Source organism: Hippopotamus amphibius, chromosome 5 (assembly GCF_030028045.1).
Source record: "Hippopotamus amphibius kiboko isolate mHipAmp2 chromosome 5, mHipAmp2.hap2, whole genome shotgun sequence".
Classification (NCBI taxonomy): Eukaryota; Metazoa; Chordata; class Mammalia; order Artiodactyla; family Hippopotamidae; genus Hippopotamus; species Hippopotamus amphibius.
This window is the reverse complement of record NC_080190.1, coordinates 16,723,344-16,748,524: the sequence shown is the minus strand read 5'-3', so window position 1 is coordinate 16,748,524 and position 25,181 is coordinate 16,723,344. Positions and strand designations below refer to the sequence as shown.

Below are 25,181 nucleotides of genomic sequence, written 5' to 3'. Positions count from 1 at the left end.
AATATTTTAGAAAGGAATTAAGTGCAGTGGAAAAAGAAGGTGGAGCTGAGAAGGAGGGATAGAGATGGGAGTTACAGTTTAAAATAAAACGCTCAGATTAGGCCTTATTGAGAAGGTAACATTTGAGCAAAGACTTGAAGCAAGTGAGGGAGTTAGCTGTATAGATATTCAGGAGAAGGACGTTCCAGGTAGAGGGAATAGTCGTTTGCAGAGGCCCTAAGGCAGGAACATGCCTGGTGTGTATGAGGACCAGCAAAAGGCCAGTGTGCCTGGAACTGAATTACTGAGGGGGAGATTATCAGATACGAGCTCAGAGAAGTTACAGAACAAGGAGATGATTGGGGATATGGAGGTAAGGGGTTGCTGGAGTGATGGAGGTATGTGGAGAATGGAGCTAGATGAGCTAAGCCTTAGCAGTGTAGGCCACTGTAAGGATTTTGACTTTTACCCTGAGTGAGATGGAGAGCAATTGTAGAATTTTGAGCAGAAGATTGATAGAATGTGACTTAGTTTTAAAAGGTTCCCATTGACTTCTATGTTGAGAATAGACTATGGGAGCAGAGTACCAGTTAAGAGGCTACTACTGTAATTATAATCTAGGTGAGATTATAGTTATAGTGTGAGCAGGCAGCGAAGAAGGACTGCTTAATACTGAATGTAATTTTAAAGCAGGGTTAATAGGATTTGTTAATGCATTGGATATGAGGGATGAGAGAAAGAAAAGAGTCAAGGGTAACCTTAAGATTTTTTGACCTTAGCGGAAGATAGAGTTGTCATTAATTGATATGAGGAAGATTTTAGGAGGAAGATCAGTTTGAATTTGGTATGTTAGTTTGAGATGTCTTTTAGACATCTAAGAGGAGATGTTGAAAGGCAGTTGGAGTTTAGTGGAGAGAGGTCTGTATTGTTTGGGGTTGAATGGCTTAAAAATATGAAATTGAAAATAGTTGATGATACTTAAAGCCATGAGATCAAACAAGATCATGAGGGAAGGGAGTGTAGAGAGAGAATAGAACAAAGGACTGAGCTGTGGGTTACAAGAAAATTCACAGATGATTCTGTGCTTGACATAGGTTCCTTCCTTATGGAAGCTTACCTAATGTTGAAATATTTACAGCCACTTATTTTATTGCCTCTGTCTTAGAGAGGTAGGATGAACAAATCCTGCTGTCAATCCCAGTTATCTCTGTATTTGTCACTTTCAACTAATCAGAACCAGTTTGTAAGGCTTTGTTTTAAGCCATTCACAACTCAAAAATAATAATTGGAAAGCACTGATCTTTGCTAACAGAAGGGCAGTTCCTTCCCATACTGTAATAGCATCATTGACCTAAACTGTGAGAACCAAGTATTCTTTGAACAGATCTAGTGTAGTGATTACCACTCGTACAGTTAATTGTTCTATAAAATTAAGATATTGTTAGACAGCTGTGGACATTTGAAATACACTAAAATTGATAACTGTCCTTGGTCTTAATGGGCCTAGAAAATGTTTAGAATACTTTGGATACTGAAACAAAATCAAATTTTTCTGATGATGTTAGAAGATAGGACTCTTTCAGTGATGTTATCTCGCTTTGCCTTTTATTGTGGAGAACTTCAGATTCAGCACACATATTAGATCATAGAACTGTTTCTGGAATGATTACAGTAAGCTACGTGTGCCCCTTTTCAAATCTCCCTTCTCAGCATACTTTCCCTTTCCTATTAGCAATCCAGTTTCTTTTTGAAAGGAAATTGCCTTTTACTCATTGAGAGTAGTCTTGATGGGATGATAAATCCAGATACTTGTCTATTTAAAGCTTGGTTTTTCAGCGTCTTTTTAAAATTCTTTGAATTTCCCCACATTTTTTCAGCAAATGCCCATTTTTCCTTAACCTAGCCAAAAGTAGTTCTGTGGCTTACAACCAAAGAAATCTAACTGATACGCTACACTAGAGATACTATTAGAGGGCATATATTTTTTTCTGTGCCAAGATTTATTTAAAATACCAAAAGTTCAGTATAGAGTTATTTATAGAAATACAGCTTAACAAATTTTATTGATATAGTTCAAAGTTAGCAATATTTAATATTTCCAATTGAGAAACTACAAAAAGAAAATAAATGAAAAATTTCCCCTTAAGTATGTTCCACCTTAATAGTAAAATAAATTTTTTTTCATGATGGCATAGATTAAATGTGAATTAAAGGTGTGAGCCAAAACTGTATCAAAAAGAAGTCTAAAAGTCTGGAGCAAGGTTTTTTCCCCCTAAAAATCCCTTGTTTGACTGGATCACTTTTTGGTTTCTTTTCCTGCTTTATGATGTAAAGGAACTCCATTTAGTCTAATTCTTTTTTTCTGAGAAATCAAAGCATGTTGTTAAAATTTCAGTCAGTGAAAGGAACAAACTCATCTTCTTCTTTGTTGGGAGAGATAAAATTTTTCTGCTGTGTTTTCCATTCTGCATCTTTGTATATAGCACTTACAGCTTTTCTAGTAATATCAGCAGTTAGTATATAAATCTATTCATACATTTAGGGGACCTTCAGGGAATTGCTGTTAAACTCACCAGAAGACTTTAAATTTTTATCCTTCTTTATGGAAGAAAAGTTGTTTTAAAAAATTAATTTGTATAAAGCAAGTAAAAATTTTGTACTGATTTCCATTATAAAAATAGAGAGAGATTTCCTTAGAAGAACTTTTCCAGTACAAAATGGAATATTTTGGGAAGGAAGAAAGAATGTAATTCAGTAGTTCTGGAATTGCTTTGGAAAAACTTCCAAAACTTTGTAGTACTCTATTCTAGGTTTTGTCCTTTGCAGTTATTTCTCAATAGGATTTACCTGTGATTATAGAAATTTTTTAGTTGTAATTTTACTGTTTTCTTTTGGCATGTATATTTACAATACTTAATAATGCTAGGCTTCATTAACATATTTTGCCTGTAAACTTAATTATACTTAGTTTCCTTGTGTATTAAAATGAGAGGACGGACTTCATAATAGTAATAAGGATACTATTATGAAGTTTCATTATAGTATTCAATATTAAGTACAATCTCATTCAGTCATTTATTTTTACAGAACCCTACGTTCTTCTAGGTATAATCTCCATGATTAAACTGAAGTTTAGAGAAGTTAAGTAATTTGTCCAAGGTTTCATAGCTAATAAGTGGGAAAGTGAGGTTTAACTTCATTACCCTTGCTCTTAATCTTTTATGGCTCTAAGGTTATTTTCATTCATTCATTCATTCATTCATTCAGTGAATACTGAGACCAGTCATGTAGGAGTTGTATGTAGGCCATGTTAAGGATTTATATTTCTAATCATTCTGGTTGCATGGTGGAGAGTTGAATGTGTTGGGAAGGGAGCAAGAGTGGAAATAAGAAGACCATTCTGGAGGCTGTTGCCGTAATCCAGGTGAGATTGGATGGTGGCTTGTACTAGAATGCTAGTTGGAAAGGAAAGCAGCAGTGTTTAGAGTCTGGTAGAGGTGATCGAATTTAAAAATGTTTGTAATTGGTAAGGTACAGACACTCAGACACCAACCAATCAAAATGATGCTGGCTTTAGGACCAGGACAGGATCCCGGATGAACCATGCTGGGCCAGGCATTACCCCTTTAATTGTCTTTTGTGGAGAGTGGATTATCTCAGATAGGGACCAGAGGAACCAGGAAGGGGAAGCCTGGTACCTGCGGCAGCGTCTACCTTACAGTCAGTGAAGCATTCCCATATTTTAACAGTTGGAAAGGCTGTATTCCTGCACACCTAATGAATGTCAGTCCAGGATTTGCTGGATATGGTTGTAAGAGAAAAAGAGAACTCAAGAATAGCTCCAAGATCTTTGCCCTGAGCAGCTGGGTAAGTGGACGTGCCATTTACTGAGTCGGTGAACACTGGTGAAGGGGCAGATTTGGGAGGGACACATCAAGATTTTAGTTTTGGACATGTTAAGTTTGAGATGATTATGAGACATCCAAGTGGAAATGTCATGTAGGTAGTTTAATTTTGAGTCTGGAATTCAAGAGAGATTGTGAGGATGGAGATATAAATTTGAGAGGGATCAGAGTATAATTCCACTTTGGATTATAGAACGGTGTCAAAAATTTCTCTCAGTAGCCTGTCACTAATGCTGAAAGTTACGTCATTAGAAATTCATTTATGCTCTTCGAATTAGCCCGTGGAAAAGGTTACATATTAAATCTGTATGAAAACCTGCTGTAATGTTAATTAGTTTATTATATCATCTTTTTAGAGACAGCCATGATCTCCTTACCTTGAGGAGATTCCCATATTGATTGATTAAAGTTATGCAGGGAGAATTATGCAGAGATATTCCATAAGGGGCCAGATAAATGAAGTGGTAGATTTTTTATGGATGTGTTTTTTTTTTTAATTAATTAATTAATTTTTAAATTTTTTTTGCTGTGCGCGGGTCTTTTTTAATTTTTTTTGGGTCTTTTTAAATTTTTCTTGCTGTGCGCGGGCTTTCTTTAGTTGCAGTGAGTGGGGGCTACTCTTTGTTGTGGTGCGCGGGCTCCTCATTGATGTGGCTTTTCTTGTTGCAGAGCACGGGCTCTAGGCATGTGGGCTTCAGTAGTTGCAGCACATGGGCTCAATAGTTGTGGCACACGGGCTTAGTTGCTCTGCGGCATGTGGGATCTTCCTGGAGCAGGGATGGAAACCGTGTGCCCTGCATTGGCAGGTGGATTCTCAACCACTGTGCCACCTAGGAAGCCCTATGGATGTGTTTTTGTAAAAAAGGAGTCTTGGATGGCCTTAAACGATATTTAATGGGTGGTGAAGCCTTTGTGTGTATAAACTGTTCTTTATAGTTATTTGTGTTTTAAATTAATATTCAGTTTATAAATTTACATTTTTAAACATTTTAGTTAGAGTGCAGAAAACTGCAGATTAAGACATCTAGTTTTCCTTAAACTTTTAAGTTATATTTGTAAATCTTTCATTCTGTTTATAAACTTATTAGTGTAGAGTAAAATAAAGACAGTCTGTAGAGTTTTGGTATAGACCATTCCTTCTAATGACTGCTAGAAGTTACATAAAATATGGTAGTAACAAAGATAGGAAGAATTTGACTGATGTTTTGCATAGAAAAAGATATTTTAGGTTACAGAGTAAAATTTTTAAATTCTCTAAAATCCAATTTCATGCATTAAATAACAATATGTATCTGAAGTTAATAAAATTAATAAATTTGGTTATTAGCACTGGTTACCTATAATTGCTGTAAAAAATTACCACATACTTGGTGTCTTAACACACATTTATTCATCTCTTACCATTCTGGAGGTTAGAAGTCTGAAATCTGTTTCACTGAGCCAAAATCAAGGTGTTGGCAGGGCCATACTCCTTTTGGAGGCTCCAAGAAAGAATCTGCATCCTTGACTTTTCCAGCAATAGAGTTGCAATCCCTACATTCCTTGGCTTTTTTCCCTTCCTCCTTCTCCAAAGCATGGAGCACAACATCTCGCTTCCATGGTCATATTGATTTTTCCTTCTGTAGTCAAATCTCTCTTATAAGGACACTTGTGATACATGTAGAGTCATTTGGTTAATCCAGGATTAACTCCCCAGCTCAAGATCCTTAATTTAATTATATCTGCAAAGTCCCTTTTGCCAGATAAGGTAACATTCATAGGTTCTAGTGATTAAGACCTGATTATCTTTGGGGGCCATTATTTAGCCTACCACAAACTTGCTCTGAAATATTTTGTTTTAGTGCAGACTTTGTACACATATTATTGATTTAAATAGCTTAGGAATTTTACATGCCATTATTATAAACTCTGCCAGACAATACCCAGGTATTATTTATCTGCTTCCAACTCTGTGTCTTTAGGTGGTAGATTGTTTTAAACTTTTTATTTAGAAAGAGTTTCAAATTTATAGAAGAATTGCAAGAGTAAGAATAGTACAAAGAATATACAAATGCCCTTTACCTATTTAACCTGTTATTAACATTTTACCCTTTTTGCTTTATTATTCTTGACTTGAAATAATTCACATTTTGCTTTTTAAGAAAGCAAATATAGCATTCAGACCGGTAGATATACCACTTGCGTATAATGTCCATATTATCTCACTTCTCTTGAGTTAAATTAGAAATTGGTAAACTTTTCTGTAAAAGGCCATACAGTAACTATTTTTGGCTTTGCGGGTTGCATGATCTCTGTTGCAACTACTCAGCTCTGCTGAGTCCTGCAAAAGCAGCCATAGATAATACTTAAATGAATACACATACCCTGTTCTTACAAAAACAGGGAGTGGGTTGGATTTTGCTCATGGACTGTTGTTTGCCAACCTGAGTTAAATGAGTTCTAAGTGGTTTAGAATTATAGTTTAACCTTTTTAAAAAAATCAGTATTTTCCTTTAATTTCTTAGGTTGCCAAGGAATAGTTCATGGTCTTTTCACTCAGAAATTATGGAGTTTTTTACTTTTGACTTAAAAGATTGTGTTGTTATCAAAGAGAAAATCTAGGGTGCTACCTAATTTGTACCTGAAAAATACAGACTCATAGAATGTAAGCATTGAAAAGGACTTTGAAGATAAATGAATGAATGCGTGGGTGAGTGAACAAATATGCAAATAAAAACTGTAAAGGCTAATATTTCTGAAAGTAGGGTCTGTTTGGAAGTTTTAAAATTTTGTGATTCAATGATAACCAAAAATTTTTGATTTAAGCAAATTTAACAGCAAGTGATTGATCTCATAATTGTGTAAAAATGCCACTTGATTGCAGTGCCAGAATTTGTGTTGACTATTGAATTAGGACCAAGTAGTATCCTCATCATAGGCTAAAAAGGATATTGAAGTGTACTGATACTTTTGTGACAAGTGAAGGTCAAATGATGTTATGGCATATTATATAAATTAGAAATTTTTTTAAAAGGTAAATGAAAGAAAAGTGCTAGGAGAATTATGTTTTCAAAATAATGTAGGTATCTTAAAGTTGTATAAAAAAGGTGCTGTAGAATTAATATCATTTTCAACTTGTTACCAGTGATTTACTTTGAGCAGAACATCATCCATCATTTTAAGCAAATGTTAATTTTATTGATTTTATGTTTGTTTATATATGTAATTTATATTTGTGTTGATTTTATATTTATAAAAGAACTTAAACATCAGGAATTTATTTCTAGTTTTTGTTTAAGCATATTAGTTTGATTAGAATTAAAATAATTTGTGAGTCCTTAAATTTGATGAAAATATATTTCCTTTAGGAGCATTCCTTCTATAACTGAAGTTTGAGAAACACTAATCTAGCCTAGTCTCCTACAGTTTACAGATGAGTACCAAGACTTATAAGTAACATCATGAATGTGGATAGGGAAAGGCAGTGTTTTCAACTTACAGTATTTATCTTGCACTCATTAATAGTCTTTATTTTATTGTGCATAATAATTTTTTCTGTTTGAGGATAGTAAGCCTCTCTACTGATGCCAATTTTGGTCGTTCTTAATAAGAATGATGCTAAGAAAAAATGTGATTTTTATTTTTATATTTCTTCAATAGTTTACAATTTACAAGTGCTTTAATTTCCAGTGTCTTTAAAATTAAATATTTATAATAACCCTTAGGAGATAGATTGTTATTTTTGTTTCATAGATGAAGGCTAGATGAGGGCAGAGGTAAACATACTTTCCCAAGGTCACACTTCTAGTAAGTGACAGAACTGGGGTTTGAGTACATTGTTTTCTGTTCTAATATTCTATTAGCATACTAAAGTAAATCTGGAATTTATATCATATAAATAATTGTTTCAGATTGTATTATTTATTTGAACATATCCAAGCCTGATTTGAGTGTATGATTTTTTCCTCTGTAAGCATTACATTTGCTGTTAGAGTTCTTCCTGTAAGTTATATTTCAGACCATTTGTTACATACATTATATTTATTAATATGATGAGCATTGAATTCTTAAATTCTCTTAATCCACATATTCTGTTTCTGTAGTCTGAGGTCTTGTTTAATGCATTGTGTTGTTTGATTTTTTTTTTAAATAGGTCCTGATTGTTCTTTGAATGTTCCTTCCACTGAGTCTTATTGGATTCTGCCAAATGTTAAACCCTTCAGTCCTTCTGTAGGTCGGGCTTCCCATAAAGCTGTTTTACATGGGAAATTTATGTGGGTGATTGGTGGATATACTTTTAACTACAGTTCTTTCCAGATGGTCCTGAAGTAAGTTTTCTTTCTTTTTTTTTTTTCAGATTTGCATAATCTGTTTTTTAAGCCAGATATTTTTGTGTAACAAGGTTATCCTAAATGTCTTAGTTATTGCTATACAAATGTACACGTGGTTATCTTTGTAATAGTATCTGTTTGCCACATGGGACTGGTTTGAGAATATATAAACTCAGTATATCCATAAGTTATTTGTCATTGTGCATGTATAGTTTGTTTTATATAGAGTACTTTTAATAAATTCTGAATAAGAAAGTATTAACTTTAAATAAGGCCAGGCCAGGCCAAGCCTATATTGGGCATTATGAATCCTGCTACCTTTTATTTTTTCAGAATGAAGTATAATTGCTTTCAGTTTTTTTCTACAAATTTTAACTTATCTAAGCTTTTACTTTGCACTTACTTTGTAAGCTTTTGTTCAGAGAACAGTACCAGTCTTATGAGATAGGTTATTCAGTTACTGTTGACTCAATAGAGATTGTCCTTTGCATGATTGGATAATAAGGAGAATTGCATGGATGCCAGCTTTATCTGATTTTTTTCAGCTGGTGGTTGTGTTTTATGAACTATTCAATAACAGAATGAAAGAGAACATAAGAATAATTTGATTATCAGTGTTGTTTTCAGGGGGTGATATTCATAATATGTAATAACTGATGTAACTTGGGCATCAACCAGTTGGAACTGACCCTGGACAGTGTACCATAATGGTGTACATCCAAAAGGGTTGCCATATTTAGCAGATAAATGTACAGGACACCCAGTTAAACTTGAATTTCAAATCAGCAGTGAATAATTTTTTGGTATGAGTAGGCCTCTTGTAATTTTATTTTATTTTTTGGTTTTGTCCCAAATATTGCATGGGTCATACTTACACTAAAAAATTGTTTATCTGGAATTCAGATTTAACTGGGCATTCTGTATTGTATCCTTAAACCCTAATTTCTGAAAATATTAATCCTATTAATTTTGGGGATTAAAAAAATTCTGTGTATAAGAGGAAATTGCTTTAAAACCATAATTGAATATGACTGGAATTAAACTATAAAATAAAATAAAATAAATTCTGGAGAGAGAGAGGAAGAATTTTAGGTAAATATTTAAGTAAATAATTAGAATTCCTGTAATACAGTAAATGAAGGATAAAATATAGTAGAAAGAATTGAAAGAGAGTCAGTAGGGTTAAAATGAATTGTTAAGATATACAGAGAACCTGAGGAACTGAGATTTAAATGTGGAAAAGAAAAGGAAATTAACGATGGTTCATGAAAATGAAAAGCTTGTGAAAATAAAGTAGAACTTTGGATTAAATTGTGGTATTTACAAAGTAGAATTGTGAAGACAGAGTGTAGTTGTCAAGGAAACATGGAGATCTTAAAAGTTTGTGTTCTATACAAGTTAAATAGCATATTTTAAATTGTGATGAATTTTACTTGATATTCTCCTAAACATGTATTTTCCATTTGAACCAGATAGTTTAATTTTTTTTTTGTCTGATTCTTTTGGTTACAGTGTTCATTTAGTTTTGTAGCAAACTAGAGATATCAGCTTAGAAGTAACTTTATTGCTTTTTCCAACATGTTAGAGAATAATTTTTCATTATTCTGAATGTGGTAAGGATGTTTAAAAGCTTTTAGAAGTTGTGGTCGGTCATATGTTTGTTTATCTTTTATAGTAGAATTTAATTGAGGTGTAGATGTTATATTTAAGACAAATTATTCAGTAAATAATATGAAAGTTTTGTATTAGTGTCTATTAAATTAGTATTTTACAGAACATTTACACATTGACATTAGTGAAAATTAACATGTATTCATGGGCATAGCAGATTGCTTTGAACACTTACTATGTGCTTAGTACTTGGGATATATCAGTGGACATAATGAATGTCCCTGTCTTTGTGAAGTTAGTGAGGAAAGACAGTAATTAGAAAAAAATGTAATTAACATGATGAGTAAGTATATTATCCATAAATTATATATATGCAGATATATTCATATATAGATATAGATAGGTAGCAAGATAGATAGCAGGGGTAAGCAAATCGGGAATGCCAAAGAAGAGGGAGTTGCAGTTACAAATGTAGTGGTCAAGGTGGTCTTCATGGGAAAGGTGAAAACTGAGCAAAGACTTGAAGGAGGTCAGACGTTGGCAGTGCAGTTATCTGGAGGCAGACAAGAAAGCCAGACAAAAGCCTTAAGGTCGGAGGTACTTGGAGATTTCAGGAAGCAACAAGGAGGTCCATGTGACTTCAGAAGCATAGAAGAGTTCACTATTGTTTAGGTTAATCAACTGGTTCAGAACAAATTAATTCCAGTAATAAATAGCCTAGTCAAATTAATGTATATTACACGTTTAGATGATTGAATCCTAATTTAGAGTAAGTATATCTTGAATGAATCTTTATTAAAAATTTCTAATATGGTATATGAAATTATGAGTTTATTCTAATTGTTTTTTAATTTAATGAATATTTAAATACGAGAAAGCGTATACAAATTAAAAAACTGAAAATGAATCTTAGCTTATGGCATTATTTTTTTTTCTTGTTTTTAGTTACAATTTAGAAAGCAGTATATGGAATGTAGGAACTGTATCAAGGGGACCTCTCCAGAGATATGGGCATTCTCTTGCTTCATATCAGGTATGAATCCTGCTTTAAATTTTAATCTTTTTTTAAAAAAATTTAGAGAAAAAAATACTAAATCTCAGACATTTCAAACACTTAATCTGAACAGTAGATCATATGAATCAATAACTTGAGATGTCACAGACTTTTATACTATTTTAGTAAAAAAAAAAATTTTTAATACAATCTTCCATTGAACATGAGAAGGTTGAGTGTTTGTCCATGACTTTATACCTTGTCATCAGGTCAGTCACTTTAAAAAATTGTGATATGATACACATAACAAAAATTTACTATTTTAACCATTTTTAAGAGTAGAGTTCATTTAGTGGCATTAATGAGTACATTCAAATTGTTGTACAGCCGTTACTGTTATTTGCAGATCTCTATTCATCTTGCAGAACTGAAACTCTATACCTGTAACAGTAATTCCACTTTTACCCCTTTCCCCACTTTCTGTCTCTGTGAATTTGGCTATTCTGGGTACCTCATATAAGTGAAATCATACAGTATTTGTCTTTTAATGACTAGCTTATTTCACTTGGCATAGTGTCCTCAAGATTCATCCATCTTGTAGCATGTGTCAGAATTTCCTTCCTTTTTACTTCTGAATAGTGTTCTATTGTATGTATATTGTACTGCCTTTTGTTCATCCATCCATCCATCCATCCATCCATCCATCAGTAGATACTTGGGTTGCTTTCACCTTTTTGGCTATTATGAATAATGCTACTATGAACATGGATAAACAACTATCTGTTCAAGCCCCTGATGTCAGTTCTTTTGGATAGCCAGAAGTGGATTGCTGGATTGTATAGTAATTCTATCTTTCATTTTTTGAGGAACTGCCATATTGTTTTCCACAGCAGCTATAACCGTTTTACATTCCTACGAGCAGTGCACAAAGGTTCCAATTCCTCCATATCCTTGTCAGCACTTATTTACTTCCTTCTTCCCTCCCTCCCTTCTTTCCTTTCTTCCTTTTTTTCTTCTTTTTTTTTTTTATAATATCCATCCTAATGGATGTAAAGCTGTATTTCATTGTCGTTTTGATTTGTATTTCCCTAATGATTTGTGATGTTGAACATCTTTTCAAGTGCTTATTGGCTATTTGTATGCTTTCTCTGGAGAAACATACATTCAAGTCTTTTGCCCAATTTTTTTTTTTTTTTTTTTTTTTTTTTTGGCACACGGGCTTAGTTGCTCCGTGGCATGTGGGATCTTGCTGGAGCAGGGATCGAACCCGTGTCCTCTGCATTGGCAGGCGGATTCTCAACCACTGCGCCACCTAGGAAGCCCTGCCCAATTTTTTAAAATAAATTTATTTATTTATTGGCTGCCATTGGGTCTTTGTTGCTGTGCATGGGTTTTCATTATATTTTATTTTATTTTATTTAGCTCTTTATTGGGGTATAATTGCTTTACACTGTTGTGCCAGTTTCTGCAGAGTGATTCAGCTGTATTTATACATATATCCGAATATCCCCTCCCTCCTGCAGCTCCTTCCCACCCACCCTATCCCACCCCTCTAAGTCATCACCAGTCATCAAGTTGATCTCCTTGTGTTATGCAGCAGCTTCCCAGTAGCTATCTGTTTTACATTTGGTAGTGTATATATATCGATGCTACTCTCTGACTTCATCCCAGCATCCCTTTTGTCCCCCTCCCCCGTGTCCTGAAGTCCGTTCTCTACATCTGCATCTTTATTCTTGCCCTGCCACTGGGTTCATCAGTACCATTTTTTTAGGTTGCATATATATGCATTAGCATACGGTATTTGTTTTTCTCTTTCTGGCTTACTTCACTCTGTATGACAGACTCTAGGTCCATGCACCTCAGTAGAGATAACTCAATTTCATTCCTTTTTATGGCTGAGTAATATTCCATTGTATATATGTGCCACATCTTCTTTATCCATTCAGCTGTTGATGGACATTTAGGTTGCTTCCATGTCCTGGCTATTGTAAATGGTGCTGCAATGAACATTGTGGTACAGATCTCTCTTTGGATTATGGTTTTCTCTGGGTATATGCCCGGGAGTGGGATTGCTGGGTCATATGGTAGTTCTATTTTTAGTTTTTGAAGAACCTCCATACTGTCTTCCATAGTGGCTGTACCAATTTACATTCCCACCAACAGTGCAGGAGGGTTCCCTTTTCTCCACACCCTCTCCAGCATTTATTGTTTCTAGATTTTTTGATGATGGCCATTCTGACTGGTGTGAGGTGATACCTCATCGTGGCTTTGACTTACATTTCTCTCATGATTAGTGATGTTGAGCATTTTTTCATGTGTCTGTTGGCCATCTGTATGTCTTCTTTGGAGAAATGTCTATTTAGGCCTTCTGCCCATTTTTGGATTGGGCTGTTTGGGTTTTTGATATTGAGCTGCATGAGCTGCTTGTATATTTTGGAGATTAATCCTTTGTCAGTTGCTTCGTTGGCAAGTATTTTCTCCCATTCTGTGGGCTGTCTTCTTGTCTTGTTTATGGTTTCTTTTGCTGTGCAAAAACTTTTAAGTTTCATTAGGTCCCATTTGTTTATTTTTGTTTTCATTTCCATTATTGTAGGAGGTGGGTCAGAAAGGATCTTGCTTTGATGTATGTCATAGGGTGTTCTGCCTGTGTTTTCCTGTAAGAGTTTTATAGTGTCTGGCCTTACATTTAGGTCTTTAATCCATTTGGAGTTTATTTTTGTGTATGGTGTTAGGAAGTGTTCTAATTTCATTCTTTTATATGTAGCTGTCCAATTTTCCCAGCACCACTTATTGAAGAGGCTGTCTTTTCTCCATTGTATATTCTTGCTTCCTTTGTCAAAGATAAGGTGCCCATATGTGTGTGCGTGTATCTCTGGGTTCTCTATTCTGTTCCATTGATCTGTATTTCTATTTTTGTGCCGGTACCATACTGTCTTGATCACTGTGGCCTTGTAATATAGTTTGAAGTCAGGGAGCCTGATTCCTCCAGCTCCATCTTTCCTTCTCAAGATTGCTTTGGCTATTAGGGGTCTTTTGCATTTCCATACAAATTGTAAAATTGCTTGTTCTAGTTCTGTGAAAAATGCCATTGGTAGTTTGATGGGAATTGCATTGAATTTGTAGATTGCTTTGGGTAGGATAGTCATTTTCACAATGTTGATTCTTCCAATCCAAGAACATGGTATGTCCCTCCATCTGTTTGTATCATCTTTGATTTCTTTCATCAGTGTCGTATAGTTTTCTGCATTCAGGTCTTTTGCCTCCTTAGTCAGGTGTATTCCTACGTATGTTATTCTTTTTGTTGCAATAGTAAATGGGAGTGTTTCCTTAATTTCTCTTTCTGATTTTTCGTTGTTAGTGTATAGGAATACAAGAGATTTCTGTGCATTAGTTTTGTATCCTGCTTCTTTACTAAATTCATCGATTAGCACTAGCAGTTTTCTGGTAGCATCCTTAGGGTTTTCTATGTATAATAAGTCATCTGCAAAGAGTGACAATTTTACTTTTCATCTTTTCCAATTTGGATTCCTTTTATTTCTTTTTCTTCTCTGATTGCTGTGGCTAAAACTTCCAAACTGTGTTGAATAATAGTGGTGAGAGTGGGCACCCTTGTCTTGTTCCTGTTCTTATAGGGAATGTTTTCAGATTTTCACCATTTAGAATGATGCTGGCTGTTGGTTTGTCATATATGGCTTTTATTATGTTTAGGTAATTTCCTTCTGTGCCCATTTTCTGGAGAGTTTTTATCATAAATGGTGTTGAATTTTGTCAAAAGCTTTTTCTGCATCTATTGAGATTATCATATGGTTTTTATCCTTCAATTTGTTAATATGGTGTATCACATTGATTCATTTGTGTATATTGAAGAATCCTTGTATTCCAGGGATAAACTCCACTTGATCATGGTGTGTGATCTCTTTAATGTGCTGTTGGACTTTGTTTGCTAGTATATTGTTGAGGATTTTTGCATCCATATTCATCAGTGGTATTGGCCTGTAATTTTCTTTTTTTGTGACATCTTTGTCTGGTTTTGGTATCAGGGTGATGGTGGCCTCATAGAATGAGTTTGGGAGTGTTTCTCCTTCCGCTATATTTTGGAAGAGTTTGAGAAGGATAGGTGTTAGCTCTTCTCTAAATGTTTGGTAGAATTTGCCTGTAAAGCTGTCTGGCCCTGGGCTTTTGTTTGTTGGGAGATTTTTAATCACAGTCTCAATTTCAGTGCTTGTGATTGGTCTGTTCATAGTTTCTATTTCTTCCTGATTCAGTCTTGGAAGATTATACTATGGGCTTTCTTTAGTTGCAGCAAGTAGGGGCTACTCTTTGTTGCAGTGCATAGGCTTCTCATTGCAGTGACTTCTCTTGTTGTGGAGCATAGGCTCTAGGCACATGGGCTTCAGTAGTTGTGGCTCGAGGGCTCTAGACCACCGGCTCAGTTGTTGTGGTGCATGGGCTTAGTTGCTCAGTGGCATGTGGGATCTTCCTGGAGCAGGGATTGAACCCGTGTTCCCTGTATTTGCAGGCAGATTCTTAACCAGTGCGCCACCAGGAAAGTCCCTTTTGCCTATTTTTAACTGTTTTTTTTTTTTTTTGTTTGATTTTTTGTTTTTTTGGTGTTGAGTTGTAGGAGTTCTTTATATATTCTGGATTTTATCCCCTATTGGATATATGATTTGCAAATAGTTTCTCTCATCCTGTGGCCTATCTTTTCATTGTCTATTGATAGTGTCCTTTGATGGGCAGGTTTTAAATTTTGACATAGTCCAGTTTATCTGTTTTTTTCTATTGTTACCAGTGCTTTTGGTGTCATATCCACGAAATCATTGCCAAATCCAATATTATGAAGCCTTTTCCCTATGTTTTCTTTTAAGAGTTTTAAAGTTTTAGTTCTTAGGCCTTTAATCTATTTTAATTTTTGTTTAGGGTATAAGGTAAGGGTCCAGTTTTTTTCTCTTACATGTGAATATTCAGTTTTCCCAGCACTATTTGTTGAAAAGACTTTTCGTGCATTAAATGGTATTAGAACTCTTATTGGAATCACTTGATCATATATGCAAAGATTTATTTCTGAGCTCTCTAGTCCTTTGATCTAGGTCTGTGTTTATTCCAGTACCACACTATTTTGATTAGTGTAGTTTTATAGTAAGTTTTGAAATGTAGAATTAAGACCTCCAACTTCAGTGTAATTTTTCAAGTTTGTTTTGTCTGTTCGGGGTCACTTAAGATTCCATATGAATTTTAAGATGGATTTTTCTACCTATGCAAAATGTCACTGGTGTTTTGATAGGGATTGCTTTGTAATCAGTTATTTTTATGTATTTGTGGAGTTCATGAATTTAGCATGATTAAAATCAAGCCAGTTAACTGGTTTTTATTTTGAATCAACAAAAATTCATGTATTTTTTGGACTGTGACTATACTCCATCAGAATTTATATATTTTCTGTGCTTTTTAAAAATTTTATAAATTTATTTATTTATTTATTGGCTGTGTTGGGTCTTCGTTGCTGCACATGGGCTTTCTCTAGTTGTGGAGAGCGGGGGCTACTCTTCATTGTGGTGCACGGGCTCCTCATTGCAGTGGCTTCTCTTGTCATGGAGCACAGGCTTTAGGCACAAGGGCTTCAATAGTTGCGGCACAGTCTCAGTAGTTGTGGCTCATGGGCTCTTGAGCATAGACTTAATAGTTGTGGTGCATGGGCTTAGTTGCTCAGTGGCATGTGGGATCTTCCTGGAGCAGGATTTGCACCTGTGTCCCCTGCATTGGCAGGCAGATTCTTAAGCACTGCGCCACCTAGGAAGTCCCTTCTGTGCTTATTTAAGAAAATTTGGAAAACATGGGTGCAATGAAAAGAATAAACTACTGCTGTATTTTACTATGCATGTGCACGTTTAAGAAATTAAATAAAAATCTCTCTCTGTGTACCTATGTATGTGGATGTATGTTTCTTGTCTTTTAGTTTAGTTTTTTGATTTATTTCATTTTCTTGTAATAGCTTTATTGAGATATAATTGAGATACCATGTAATTCACTCATTTAAAGTGTACAATAGAATGGTTTTTAGTATATTCAGAGTTGTGCAATCATCTCTTGCAGGTTTATCAAAATTGAAGTGCTGTGTAATCAATATGAAAATTAGGATATTTTCATCACCTTGATGAAAGAAGCCCTGTACCCTTCAGCTATCACCCCAAACCTTCTTATCCTCCCAGCTTTAAGCAATCATGAATCTATTTCCTGTCTCTGTAGACTTGCCTGTTCTTTCACATAAATGAAATGGCTTACTATGTAGCTTATGACTGGCATGTTGCAGTATATATCAGTACTTAATTTTTATGGTTAAATAATATCTATTGTATGGATATTTTACATTTTGTTTATCCATTCATCAGTTGATGGACACTTCGATTGTTTCCACCTTTTGGCTAGTATGAATAATGCTGCTGTGAACATTCATGTATAAGTTTTTATGTGGACGTATTCTTTCATTTCTCTTGGGTATATATGGGGTTGAAATTGCTGGATCATATGGTAACTCTGTATTTAACTTTGTGACGGACTTCCAGGCTGTTTTCCAAAGTGGCTGCACCATTTTACAGTCCCGCCAACTGTGTATGAATGTTCCAGTGTATACACATGTTCACAAAGACTAGTTATCTGTGTTTTTGATTATAGCCATCCTAATAGGTGTGAAGTGGTATCTCATGTTTGATTTGCAATTGCCTGTTGACTAATGATATTAGTTTTAGTCATGTGCTTTTTTGGGTATTGTATTTTCTTTGGAGAAATGTCTGTTTAAGTCCTTTTCCCATTTTTACATTTTCAAAATGTCAGAGTTCTTTATATATTCTAGATACAAGTCCCTTATGAGATATATGATTTGCAAATATTTATTCTCGTTCTGTGAGCTTTTACTTTCTTGATGGTATCTTTTGAATCACACAAGTTTTTAACGCTGATGTAATCCAGTATATCTTTTTTTTCTTTTGTTGCTTGTGATTTTGGTGTCATATCTAAGAAACCATTGTCAAATCCAAGATCATGCATATTTAGCTCATGTTTTCTTTAAGTGTTTTATAGTTTTTTTGACTCTTATGTTTAGATCTTTGATCCACTTTGAGTTAAGTTTTGTATGTCAAGTGCAGTAAGGATTCAGGTTCACTCTTTTGAATGTGACTCTCCAGTTCTCTTAGCAGTATTTGTTGAAGAGACTGTTATTTTCCCCATTGAAATGGTTTTGGCACTTTTGTCAAATATCATTTAGCTATAGATGTATGGATTTTTTTCTGAACTCTCAGTTCTGTTGATTTATATGCTTATCTTTTTGCCAGTAGCATATACTATCTTGGTTATTACTTTTGCTTTGTAGTAAGTTTTAAGGTTGAGAAGTGTTAATCCTCCAATTTTATTCTTCTCTTTCAAGATTATTTGGGTGTTCTGGGTCTCTTGCAATTCCATGTGAATTTTGGAATCAACTTGTCAATTTCTACCCAGAGGCCATTTGGAATTTTAATAAAGATTGAATTGAATCTGTAGATCAATTTGGAGAGTATTGCTGTCTTAACAATATTGTCTTCTGATCCATGAACTTTCCACTCATTTAGATCTTTCAAAATTTCTTTCAACAATGTTTTGTAGCTTTCAGAGTATAAGTTTGGAATTTCTTTTGTTCAGTTTATTCCTAGTTATTTTATTCTTTTTGATGCTTTTGTAAATTGAATTGTTTACTTAGCTTCATTTTTGGATTGTTCATTGCAAGTGTATGAAAGTATAATTGATTTTTTGTACATTGATCTTTTATTCTGCAGTGTTGCTGAAGTCATTTATTAACTCTAATCGTTTTTTTATTTCTTAGGATTCTCTATATACAAGTTCATATCATCTACAAATAGAAATATTTCACTCTTCCAGTCTGGATGCCTTTATTCGGTTTTTGCATATTTGCTCTGGCTAAAAGCTTGAGTACAGTGTTGAATATAAGTGGCAAAAGTAGGCATCTTCATCTTATCACTGACCTTGGTGAAACATCCAGTCTTTTATCATTAAGTGTAATAGTAGCTTTGTGTTTTTCTTAGATGCTCTGTTAGGTTGAAGAAATTCTTTTCTCTTTCTAGGTTGTTGAAATAGTAATGATTTATATATCATTCATTTCAATCATATATGGTTGAAATTTTTTGTATAATTTATAAGTGCTATAAAGTATCTGCTCAGAGCCATGAGAAGTGGTTATAAAAATGTATTCCACATAATATACACAAATGTGGTCTGCCTTTCTGGTGAACAATGCTTGATGAAAACAGTGAATGACTGAGACTAGCATACAGCAGTACAAACAGATGGTAAAATTCAAATGTAACAACTAGGGACTCAACAACTAGGATAATTAAAACATGGTTAATTGACTATATAACTTTAAAATAAAATACCTTAAAGTAACTTTTTGAAAGTATGGAGTTTCCACCTCTTGTAAATAAAAGAATTAATTATCATTATTCATGTGTTCCCATTTGACTTTTTACAAATTAAAAACTGTCTTATGCATGTTGTGAGCAATTACTAAAATTAATATTTACATTTACTATTTATTTCTAATTAATATATCTTGCTAAGGTATAGATATTTTGTTTATTAACATATGTTTTTTAATTTACAGGAAAACATCTTTATGTATGGAGGCAGAATTGAAACAAGTGATGGCAATGTCACAGATGAATTATGGGTTTTTAACATACATAGTCAGTCGTGGAGTACAAAAACTCCTACTGTGCTTGGACATGGTCAGCAGTATGCTGTGGAGGGACATTCAGCACATATTATGGAGTTGGATAGTAGAGATGTTGTCATGATCATAATATTTGGATATTCTGCAATATATGGTTATACAAGCAGCATACAGGAATACCATATCTGTGAGTTATTTTGAGCATGTAACTCTATACTGTTTTCTTTATTGGTTTAGAATATTTTTATCTTTAATAAAATCTTCATGTGAATTTAGTCAGAATGGTTAGTTATTTAAAATTAGAATTATAAGCCAAGAATTAATACATTTTAGTACAACCCTTCTTATTTTGTGTTAGATATTGTCCTTTAGTATTTGAGTTATCTTCTTAGCCAAATGTTCGGAAATGTTATGTACTAGACACATTTTCTAAGAATTGAGAATATGTAGTTTAAGTATGAGAAATTCCAGCAGATGGTGCTATTTCTTTGGATTTTACTTATGAACCGAGAGCTAAAACTAACCCAATCTCTTTACTATGTATTCCATGACTTCAGGATTTTTCATTTTTCAGGGCTCTGTTTCTAATCTTATTGCAATATCGCTGTGTCTGTATTACTCTTCTAAAGTAAGCTTCCCAAGGATAGTCTTTTGGCTTCTATAAAAGATTATATCTAGTGGGTGAAGGTGACTGGGGCAATGTACATATGACTTTGTGTACTATACTCTTAAATACTCTAATTTATTTTTCTGGTACTTTATTTCTTTGAATTCTTTATGACATTTTCAAACAGTTGTAAGCTTTTTTTTTTTTTTTTTTTAATTTGTCTACAAATGTATATACCCTATGGTTGCTATTTAGATTCAAGAACATACTCCATTTTTGGTTCTGGCCAGGCTTATGAACTCAAGTTTTTGGCCCTTTTGTGTATAGACAACTGTATTCAACTCTTTAGAGTCCTTGTGCAGTCTTGGTGAGAAAACTCATTTGCCGATCACCATTAGCAGCAACAAGAGAATGCGTGTGTGCTCAGAGGAAGACTCCTTTCTAAATACTGCACTGTTTCCCCTGCGGCCCTTTTAAGTGATCTTTTCTTTTTCATATCCCCAGTACAGCTGGGCTGGAATTGGAATATATGTCCCCCTTACTTCTTTTTATTGTTTTGCTTTGTTTTTTTTTAAGAACTTATTCAGATACAGTTAACATACAATAAACTGCATATATTTAGAGTGTACAATGTGGTATTATTTGTATTAGTAGTGTATATATGGCAATCCCAATCTCCCAGTTCATTCCCCGCAACCTTTCCCCCTTCCCCCACTTGGTGTTCAAATGTTTGTTCTCTACATCTCCCCTTACTATTGCCATTTCACTCTATTTTTACTCCTTCCTCCTTTAAATCACTCACCTTTGACTCGTATGGCATCAGACTGTACCACCTATTACTTCCCGTTCTTGCACTCCTCTGTTGCTCCTTTGATCACTGTGTGTATTAATTCCTGGAAGAATATTGCTTCTGGTACACTGTCTCTGTCCCACATGTATTAGCCAGGTATTTTTATGGATATTTTAGGATTCAGTTAAATACTTCTGGCCTCTTAATTTTTTGATCTGTCTTCCAAAGATCCTGTTTCCCATCCTGTTTGAGTCATTCTCTCGCATTGTGGTACTCTTAACCTTTTGTACCTGCAATGAATCCCATAATTTCCATTTCACATATTTTACTCTTCAGGTGCTACTGATATTTCCAGCTTACTCCTGAAGAGTATCCAAACTCTGACAATTCTTCAGCCTTAATAGAGTCTTTGGTCCATTGAGCTTCCTGTCAGTTTTTCACTGTCTGTCACCGTCTCTTGTCCAGCTTCTCATTTACCGAATTTTAAGTTCATAATCACCAATCTCTCTTACAATTCTCCAGGATGACCATTTCATACATTTTCCTCTCTCTTCAAACTTCTAACACTTCAGTTTTCATCGTTACTCTCAGCTGATGACATTCCTTCTTCTTTTACTGAGAAAATAGGAGATATCTAAAGAGAATTCTGGTGATAGAACATTTTAGAGTGTATAGAAATGCTGCATTAAATAAGCCTCTTTACATACATTATTGTCATAACAAACTCATGAGCGCAGTGACGCAAATGTGAGTGAGTCTCATATTTCAGACTCGCCTGAGAATTGTTTACGCAAGAGCTACAAATTTCCTATGTAAAAAAGGTTGTTTTTTTTTTTGATTTTGTTTTTAATTTTTAGTTTTATTATAGTGTTCAGGGAATGTTGTAGGTATTATTTCTACTTTTTGTAATTTCTTGAGATTTTCTTTGGGGCCCAGTTTTCATAAATGTTCTATAGATGCTTGAAAAGGAGGTAAACCCTGTAATTTCAGGGTATAGCATTTGATACATATATATAAAATCTATTTTATTGACTACTCTGTTTAGGTCTTCTCTTCCTTATGTTTTTTTTTTAACTTGATCTGTCACGCTCTGGAAGTTAATAAAAGTGTAAAAATGTTAGTTTATTTTTGCCTCTTCTTGTGTTTTCTGGAATTTATGCTTTATGAAAATTGCTATTATGGATATTCATAACTATTATATCTTTTAAAATAAATTTATTTATTTATTGGATCTATTACTTTTTTATTGGCTGTGTTGGGTCTTCGTTGCTGCAAATGGGCTTTCTCTAGTTGCTGAGAGTGGGGGCTACTCTTCATTGTGGTGTGCGGGCTTCTCCTGGTGGCTTCTCTTGTTGAGGAGCATGGGCTCTAGGTGTGTGGGCTTCAGTAGGTGTGGCTCGTAGGCTGTAGAGCACAGGCTCAATAGTTGTGGTGCACGGGCTTAGTTGCTCTGCGGCATGTGGGATCTTCCTGGGGCAGGATTCGAACCTGTGTCCCCTGCATTGCAAGGCAGATTCTTAAACACTGCGCCACCTAGGAAGTCCCATAACTATTATATCTTTATTGCCAATTGTATCTTCTAGTATTGTAAAGTGCCTTGTTTAGTGTTCTGATCTGATTTCAACCTTGTCTATTATTAATATCACGGCTCTTGGTATTTTTTTGGCAGGGAAGTCAGTCTTTTCCTGATGTACTTTTGCCCATTCCTTTACTGTTAACCATTTGGAATCATTTGTTTTTAATGTATCTCTTGTATACAAGAGAAAGTTGCATTTTGCTTTGTGATCCCTCTGGTTTTTGTACATTTTATGTACATGTTTTATGTTTTTTTAAAGTCACTTTGTTGTCTTTTTTGTGTTTAATTATAGATTTTCTCATGTTTAGGGAGAGTGAGGCCCATTTTTGGGGGGAACAAGTGAGGTAATTTTTGAGATCTGTCATTAGGCTTCTTCCATGGTCTTTGTTTCTTGTCTTCCTTTCTGCATTCTTGCAGCTTTCTCTAAATGGTTCTCTTAGTTTTATTGGCTTTTTGCACATTCACACCTGATTTGGAGTTGGTGAGTTTTTTTCATTCCTAGTTTCTCTGGAAATTTAATTTTCTTTTTCTCTCCCCTTTCCCCCCCATGCTTTCCTTATTTTATATGTCTTCCCTGAAGAGAATGGGATTCAGGATTAAACTATCACCATGTTTGTACTTGAATCATAGGTGATGACTTCTGAATTTTTAACATGAATACTTATCTAAGTCGATAGTTAACCAGTACTTTCACTCTTTGATCAATCACCAACTTAGAGGCTACTGTTTTCTACCAATTTAATTCACATTGTTTTGTTTTGAACACATTTGACATTATTATAAGTGTTTTATGGTAGGGGCCACAATCTTTCTATAAAGGGACAGATAGTAACTATTTTAGGCTTCATGAACCATATGGTCTTTGTCAAAACTAATCAGCTTTGCTGTTGCAACATGAAAGGAGCCATAGACATAAACAGATGGGCATGGCTTTGTTCTAGATTTAGCCCTGGGTCTTAGTTTGCCTACCCCTTCTCTAGAGAGAGAGTGTGGACTTCTGGGGGCCTAGCATCCCACGTCCAAATTAAGTTAAAGTTTTAGCATGCGTGTTTTTTGTTTTTTTGAGTTTGTATGTGGGATGAATTTATGCCCCAAAGTGACATGATGCTTAATCTATGACCAAACTATTTTTTCCCTCTGTATAGAGCCAAAGCTGAATTAGATGTTTGCTATCTGCCTCCATATAACAGATTTTATAAAACTGCACTTTTTCATTGACGGTATAACCCTTTAGGGTTCCTGACTTTATATAGTGGTTCTCTGATGCAGTACTTACATTTACCTGCAGTATTGGCCATTGAAACCAAATCCATAGGACTCCTGATTGGTACATGCCTTCCCTACTCCATCTCCCTACTGAATATAGTTTACAGTGCACGGAATATGTTTTACTTTTTTCATATTTCCCTTTATTGAAGGATATTCTCATTCAGTCCTGAGACATGGTGGTGGCTCTGCTTTCCAAGGATCATTAGGAAGGCACAACAAATTTATTCTAATCTTCTCTGAATGGTAAATGTTAATATAGATTGTTATCCACTAAATTCATTGGTTGGTAGGTTTTTGTTTTTATTTGGAATTATTTGATTACAGAATGTCAATTGTAGTTTTGGTAAATTTCAAAGTATTTATAACAGGTTTTTTTAAAAATAAATTTATTTATTTATTATTTATTTATTTATTTTTGGCTGTGTTGGGTCTTTGTTGCTATGTGTGAGCTTTCTCTGGTTGCAGTGAGTGGGGGCTACTCTTCGTTGTGGTGCATGGGCTTCTCATTGTGGTGGCTTCTCTTGTTGTGGAGCATAGGCTCTAGGCCCATGGGCTTCAGTAGTTGTGGCTCTCCGGCTTTAGAGTGCAGGCTCAGTAGTTGTGGCACACGGGCTTAGTTGTTCCTCGGCATGTGGGATCTTCCCTGACCAGGGCTCGAACCTGTGTCCCCTGCATTGGCAGGTGGATTCTTAAGCTCTGCACCACCAGGGAAGCCCTACAGAGGGTTTTTTTTTTTGGCTTATTTTATAACCAAAATACTATTTCTAAATAAATTTATCAACGGGGTATTTTTGGTTTGATTTTCGTCCTATTAATTGTATTATTTGTCAGGCACCTTTATGAATGTAGTATAATATGAAAATGGAAAGAATACATGATTTATGAGTTTTATAAGGATAGTAGATGAATTATGAGTAGCTTTAAAATTCTGTGAATTAAGTACAAAGTAGAACTCATCAGCTTTTGTAAAATTATGTCTTAAATTTAACGTATTTCTTTATTCCTAAAGCATTTTGAATTTGTTGCTTATTGTTAAAGTATGTGATGTCAAAAAATACTCTGTAAGTACTTCTACTTTGAAAAGTACTTAGAAAAGAACAGTAGGTATATGTGAAGATGTTGTCATAATAATTAAGTTGTGTATACCATAGACAAGTGCTACTTCGAGGGACGATATATGTTAAATAAAGCTGCTCTGAACATAAGTAATGGGATAATTTATCATGTTAGTTATAAGTGAATGCTTATCTCTATGGAGAGACTTAAAGTCTTTTCCCCGCTCTGTTCTTAGTGGGAATTACTACACTGTGATGTGAGTTTAGACTCTTTTTTTCTGGACTGATTTTAATGGCATCAACTACCCAAATGTAGATTGGATTTACTATAATTATCCTTACATGTTTAAAGCGTCTAGAGAACTA

At 34.5% G+C, this 25,181-nt stretch overlaps 1 protein-coding gene across 2 annotated transcripts in view; it reads left to right on the top strand.

Moving 5' to 3' along the window:
• Nucleotides 1-25,181, top strand: part of ATRNL1 (attractin like 1) — a 734,504-nt gene that overhangs the window by 48,452 nt on the left and 660,871 nt on the right. For both annotated transcript variants that reach the window (XM_057736176.1, XM_057736177.1), the window contains exons 6-8: nucleotides 8,017-8,191; nucleotides 10,751-10,838; nucleotides 19,450-19,705. In XM_057736176.1, coding sequence (XP_057592159.1) covers nucleotides 8,017-8,191; nucleotides 10,751-10,838; nucleotides 19,450-19,705 — 519 coding nt within the window. The remainder of the gene's footprint in view (nucleotides 1-8,016; nucleotides 8,192-10,750; nucleotides 10,839-19,449; nucleotides 19,706-25,181) is intronic.